This window comes from Neopelma chrysocephalum, unplaced genomic scaffold, assembly GCF_003984885.1.
Source record: "Neopelma chrysocephalum unplaced genomic scaffold, ASM398488v2 Primary Assembly neopelma1_69, whole genome shotgun sequence".
NCBI classification, from domain to species: domain Eukaryota; kingdom Metazoa; phylum Chordata; class Aves; order Passeriformes; family Pipridae; genus Neopelma; species Neopelma chrysocephalum.
The window spans coordinates 11,532,519-11,538,933 of NW_020897729.1; the positions used below are offsets into that span (position 1 = coordinate 11,532,519).

Genomic DNA, 6,415 nt, shown 5'->3' on the forward strand with positions numbered 1-6,415 from the left:
GATGGCGGCTCGGGCTCCGGCGGCCCCTCGGCGGGCGGGCCCGGCGGGCGCGGCGGGCGCGGGCGCCACCCGAGCCACCTGAAGGGCCGCGAGATCGGGCTGTGGTACGCGCGGAAACAGGGCCAGAAGAGCCGCGACACCGACCGGCAGCAGGTGAGGGACACGGGGCAGCTGCCGGGGGGACGCTCACAGTTGTGACCGGGCCGAGGAACCCTCACACTCCTGACTGTGCCAGGGAACCCTCACATTTGTGACCGTGCCGGGGAACCCCCCCGGCCGCGGAGCGCGTGTGGCGTTATCGGGTTGATCCCTGCCCGTACCCCCGCACCCCCTGGGCAGGCTGTGCTGTTCCCGCAGAGAGCCGTCGTGCGCATGGACGAGCGCAGGGAAGAGCAGATTGTGCAGCTCCTGAATTCCGTCCAGGCCAAGAACGACAAAGAGCAAGAATCCATGTCCTGGTGGTCCGGGGATGAGGAAAGGTAAAGACACACTGGTTCTTTTAAACTTCCCACAGACTGGCAGGAAGATGTGCCGGAAGGTGTTTACCTTTAGTGAGTGAGTTGATTTAACAGATATCCTCAGGTTTGTCCACCTGTGTCACACTGAAATGGTTGGACCCATTGCTGTAAAACTCTCTTCCATCATTGCTGAGCTTCAGGTGTAACATTTCTACTTAAAATCATAACATCTTGTCACTGATCTCAGGCCCTACTTAGGGTGCATATGTGGGACTTTTAAGCTTCCCTGGTCTCTGGAGTTACTCTTCCAGAGGTGGTGTTTGACTTGTGTTTTCAGTTATTGTGCAGTTTTGGAGTCTTTTCTCCCCCTCTGTGGAGCAAGGTGTGTTCTGAACTCCCTCAGGATTTCAGGTGATAGAGAACTGGGCAGGTGTGCTGGAATGAGGGCGTGGAGGAGCCAGTTACAGTTACAGGGTGCTGGGTCAAGCAGTAATTTTCTGAAAATGTTTTGTTGCTTGGTGGCTTCATTTGGTACAAAAGAACGTTACTTTTCTAGATACTGATGTAAAGTTTTTGGTGGCTCATAATTTCAGACTATAACTGGTTCCAGGGCACGCACCAGAATGACATGCTGCACAGAGAAGCTGTGGCTCCCCCATCCCTGGAAGTGTCCAAGGCCAAGTTGGACGGGGCTTGGAGCAACCTGGGCTAGTGGGAGGTGTCCCTGCCCATGGCAGGGGTGGGGCTGGATGGGCTTTAAAGTCCTTCCACCCCAAACCATTCCATGATTCCGTATTCCTACAGGCTGGTGGTTCTTTGACTCATGGATGAAATGTCTCAACCCCAAGTTCATGTGTTCCTGTAGTGGCTCCCTGCATGTGGCCAGGCTTAGCTGGGATCGTCTCTGAGGTTTCTGTTCTCTGATTCCAGCCCTACAGAACAGCCTGTGAAGGTGAAACCAGATGCTGAAAAAGCTCCTGTGAGACGGAAACCGGCCTTGGAAAAAACATCCCTGGATCGGGATGTGGAATATCTCTTTGAAAAAAATGAGCAGGATTCTGACTTAGATGAGCAGCTTAAAGAAGATTTAATGAAGAAGAGATCTGATCCCAGATATATTGAAATGCAGGTACTTTCTGTTGGATTTTTTTTTTCAATTAAACTGGCCTGCAAATGTACTTACTTGGAGTTTATTTACTAGGAAGTTGTCATGATGTTATTTTTGTTAAAAATTGCCTTCAGAATTTTATAAGTGCCTATTGATAAGACAGTGATTAAAAATGTGAAAATACCAATTTCAGGGACAGTTAGAATCTGTAATTCAAAGCTGACACGTTGTTTTATTGGGTGGGCTTTTCTTTCTTTTTATGGATTGTGTCCCTGCACTTATGTCTAAAACTGAAAGCACAGCAATGGGCTCTGAAGGAATCGCTTCTTAGAAACAGAGTTTCTGTTATTTTAACATCCATGTGTAGAAAGCTGTGAAGTAAAACAGTTGCCACAAACACCAGTTCTCCCTTCGGTACTGGGCCCTGCTCTTGCAGCTGTGTGTGCCCAGCTCAAAATGGGCTGAACTACTGGGTTAGATCATTTTGCTGAATGTAATGAAACTGAAAACACATATGGAAATAAAGTTACTCCCCATGAGCCTGGGTTTATATAAGTATTGCTGAGGAGTTTGTCATTATTTCACAGTTTAGCCTGGATTATAGATGGAATCTGTTACGTTGCTTCAGTTAAAGAGGTGTTTAAAGATACTTTTATTTTCTGTTCCCCAGAGGTTTCGAGAGAAACTCCCCTCCTATGGCATGAGAGAGGTAGGTGTGTGTTTACCTGCAGAGAACACGTGTTTCTGCTGCTGTGTTGTGAAACAGTGGCTGTGCTGCTGGCTCTGGCTGTCATTAGTTTCCCAGTCACAGGATAACATCAATGACAGTATGGGCTGTTATTAATTGGTGTTAATTCTTCATTTGGTGCCCCTTGTGTGAAGTAGAAAGTGAGTATTCTGATAGGTTTGCTTTTGCAGATTCAGTGAATGATTAGTGAGCTTTTTCCTGAAATTCATCTATTTGCCATAATGTCCTTTCTGTTGGTGTTTGTGTCCCGAAATTGTCATAATCCCCTTGACAATCCTTGGGTTTGGGGGGTAGGGGCTGGGAAGCTGTTCCTGATGGTACAAGAAATGTTAAAATACTGTGCTAAAAAAACTTCAGTTCATGCAGTCTTGGAGGCCAGCAGGGTAAATGGTGTTTTTTAGCCCCCAGAGACACACAGGAGGCAAGCAGGAGGCAGAAAACTTTAAAGTGTATTTTAGGTTTGGGTTTTTTAGTCCTTTCATGTTGTTTTCATACGAGATTTAAAGATTTAAAGCCAGTGCTCAGGTTGGATGTGCTTTAAACCCAACATTTGGAAAGTGCAAATGAGCACCTCCCATGAGGTTCAAACTAAACTTTAGTTGCAGTGTTGTGACAAACAGCTGAGTGTTCCTTCAGCTGCTGTGACCCTCCTCAAGGGTCACTGCATGGGAGCAGAGAATGGTCAAAACCCTCTAAAACCTGATTTGAACAATAGCTCAGTGAACGTGTTCTCTGTGGAACCAGGAGCTGGTGAACCTGATCAACAACAACCGAGTGACTGTGATCAGTGGGGAGACGGGCTGTGGGAAGACCACCCAGGTGACCCAGTTCATCCTGGACGACCACATCGAGCGCGGGAAGGGCTCCACGTGCAGGATCGTCTGCACCCAGCCCAGGAGGATCAGCGCCATCTCCGTGAGTGCAACTCACTCCTTGGGGGGGTTTTCCCGTGAATCTGAGCTTTCTGTGTGTTCCTTCTCAGTTGTCTGAGGTTCTGTTCCAATCCACAGTTTTGTTCCTGTGCACTGATTTGATGTTTCACAAGTGCTGGTGGTGGGTTTGAGTACTGGCACTGCAGCCTCATTCTCTGAGTTTAGCCATGGGTTATATCTGGGATTTTAATGGATTTTGCAGTGCAAATGTGAATTACAATAAAAACTAATGCTGTGTCAGGCCCTCTAGAGGTGGATTAATGACAGGAAAGAGTTTGGCTTTGAAGTGCTCAGTAATTACTCTTTTTGCTAGTTCAGTGTCAAGTGATGAGAGACCCTTGCTTTACCCTGAGGGAAAGCTCACCCTGCTGAAGGGGAGTGTGGTTGTGTTCCTCTCAAATCTGTCCTGGGACACAAACCTGCCTGTGGGTTGCTGACAGGAAACACTGTTCTCAAGGGAGGAGAAAAAAGTGGTTTTCAGGGCATTTCTTTGTTATTTACAGAACTTCTCAGTTCCAGGTATTCCTTGCTGATGAGTAGCTCAGTCACAGATGAGCCTGTGGGATTTTTCAGAGTTTCCTTTGTTTTCCCCAGGTGGCTGAGAGGGTGGCTGCTGAGAGGGCCGAGGCCTGTGGCAGTGGCAAGAGCACGGGGTACCAGATCCGCCTGCAGAGGTGAGTGGCTCCTGCTGCTGCTCCTGTGGGAGCTACCAGCTGTTGTTACACGAAGGAGACAGTTTGCAAAGCAGTCCTTAAATAGCTACTCTCCTGCTGATATTTTCTCCAAGAGGAATTCTTATGAGTAGCTGGTGTAGGGAATGATGTTTTTCAGTTTTAGCAGAGTTTGAGTGCAGTTGCTGTGTTTTATGCAGTGTGTGACAGTGACCAGCACCAAGTTGTGCTTTGTCTAGTAGGCCCTTTTTTCAGACCTTTTAAAAGGTTCTGCTGTTGGTAGAACTAAAAGTGATGTCCCTAATCCAGGAATTGCAAGGCAAAATGGAAATCCTCAAAGAGAGAATGGTCTGAGCCATATTTCTGTGGGAAACTATGTAATTGCTACACTTACCTGTGGACTAATCCCCTGGGATCAAGTAATGGATGCATTGACACAGAGCAAAAGCTCTTACATTTGGAGTCAGCTGTAGTTTTAAAAGGTACCTGAAATGTTACCAGCAAATAATGGAACCTTTGTTGTTGAAACAAAACTGCTGGTGAGAGAGGACAGCTCAGCCCTGCCAGCATTTCAGTTGGAGCTTGCAGAGTCTCCCTGCTGTTTCTCCTCAGTGCTCAGTGAGGGCTGTCCCACTGCTGTGCCCCAGTGCCCTGTGTGCTCAGCCTGGGGGGCTGCAGCAGTGGGGTCAGCACTGCAGTGGGCAGGTGATGATAAAGGATGTCTGGGCAGTCAGGGCCTCTGTCAGACCCCTGGCTCCTTCCCCTTCCACAAAGGGCTGCAGCTGTGGCCTGATTCCTGTTCCTCCCCTTGAGCTGTGAGTCAGTGAGGCACCTTCAGCACCTGCACCTGGACCTAAAGCTTTTGAAGTGTTTTGTAAAATACAGAAGAGAACTGAGGAATTGTTATTGTGTCTCTTTCAGTCGGCTGCCGAGGAAACAAGGTTCCATTTTGTACTGTACCACGGGGATTGTCCTCCAGTGGCTCCAGTCAGACAAGTGAGTGTCCCTGGTTGGTGAGAAACTGGATGCAGTGATGAGAGGAGTCCCGACTCTGTTTTTTCATTTTGCTAAAAACAAATGTTTAAATTCCTCCTCTTCTGTTTTAGGCACTTGTCCAGCATCAGTCACGTAGTCCTTGATGAAATCCATGAAAGAAATCTTCAGTCAGATGTTTTAATGAGCATTATTAAAGATCTGCTAAATATTCGACTGGATCTGAAAGTCATACTAATGAGTGCTACTCTAAATGCAGAGAAGTTTTCCGAGTACTTTGGTAGGTTAAATGCTTCCTAGAAATGTTCCTCTTAAGCAATTTAGGCTTCTGCAGTAAAATGCAGTTCTCAAATTATAGAATTGATTTTTATCAAAAGAGGAAATTACTTCAGTTTTCCGAAGAGTTGGCAGCTGCTGGAGATGCTGATTCTCTGTTTTATCTCATCATGAGCATGTATTGCTTCAGGTCTTGCTCTTCAGACATGCTATGGAAGTAGAATCCATAGAGTATTTTCCTATTAAATATTTAGTCATATTTACCACATTTTAGAATTCTTGGTGTGAGTGGGCAACCAGATTGAACTGTTAGTTGTTCAGTCTCCCAGCTCTATCCTGTGGCTGGAACCAGGGGAACATGCTGGTGTGCAATACACTGCTTGCTGCCTGGGCTTTTTAATTCAACAGCTTCTCTTGGGGCTGAATTTGGTGTATTCCTCAGGAACTTGAAAATAAATAATCAGCAAACCCACACAGACATGGCAGCTCTATTGCAGAAATAGGGAAGAATTTATTGCCTCTGTTACTTCAGTGCAGTGTTTCATTGGTGGTTTTAAACCCGAGTTATGCCTTCCCCCACAGATCATTGTCCAATGATTCACATCCCTGGGTTCACTTTCCCGGTGGTGGAATATCTGCTGGAAGATGTAATTGAGAAGTTGAGGTAAGTGGGTTTTCTGAACATCATTTCAGAGAGTATTTTGAGGGGGGGTTGGCTTAGCACGTATGTTCAAAGACTAACTTGGAATAAAAAAGAATTGCCTGTATTTTTGAACAGAAAACCTTCCAAGAGAAGTCTCATAGCTTGTACAGTAATTACAGATGGCACATGGAAATGTTGGCTTGAGGGGGGAACAACTTTGTCTCTCTTTTGGTGTGGTGGGTTTCAGGCCTCTAAATCAAGCCCATCTTTGTGGCCGTTGAGACTCTTGCTCTGCCCATTCCCATGTGTGCTGGGGTTGGTGCCTGTTCCTGTAAGGAGGGTTTCTGCCTCAGGAGAACCTGAAGAGCCTCCCCTCCGTGGTGTGGCTGCAGCAGAAGTGCAGTGCAGCTGCAGTCCCTGCAGTGCCAGTGTAGCTGTGTCTGTCCCCAGTGCCAGGCAGGGCAGTGCAGTCCCTGCAGTGCCAGTGTAGCTGTGACAGGTGCCACTGTAGCTGTGGCAGGTGCCAGTGTGGCTGTGTCTGTCCCCAGTGTAGCTGTGTGTGTCCCCAGTGTGGCTGTGTCTGTCC

General features: G+C 47.3%; 1 protein-coding gene across 1 annotated transcript in view; it reads left to right on the plus strand.

Annotated features, from left to right (window-relative positions):
• The first annotated feature begins 62 nt into the window (after positions 1 to 62).
• Positions 63 to 6,415, plus strand: part of DHX36 (DEAH-box helicase 36) — a 16,316-nt gene continuing 9,963 nt past the window's right edge. Inside the window, exons 1-9 of the mRNA XM_027685816.1 lie at positions 63 to 153; positions 358 to 479; positions 1,389 to 1,587; positions 2,237 to 2,275; positions 3,059 to 3,229; positions 3,841 to 3,920; positions 4,839 to 4,913; positions 5,024 to 5,190; positions 5,769 to 5,850. Of these exons, the coding sequence (XP_027541617.1) occupies positions 373 to 479; positions 1,389 to 1,587; positions 2,237 to 2,275; positions 3,059 to 3,229; positions 3,841 to 3,920; positions 4,839 to 4,913; positions 5,024 to 5,190; positions 5,769 to 5,850 (920 nt within the window). The 5' untranslated portion in view covers positions 63 to 153; positions 358 to 372. The remainder of the gene's footprint in view (positions 154 to 357; positions 480 to 1,388; positions 1,588 to 2,236; positions 2,276 to 3,058; positions 3,230 to 3,840; positions 3,921 to 4,838; positions 4,914 to 5,023; positions 5,191 to 5,768; positions 5,851 to 6,415) is intronic.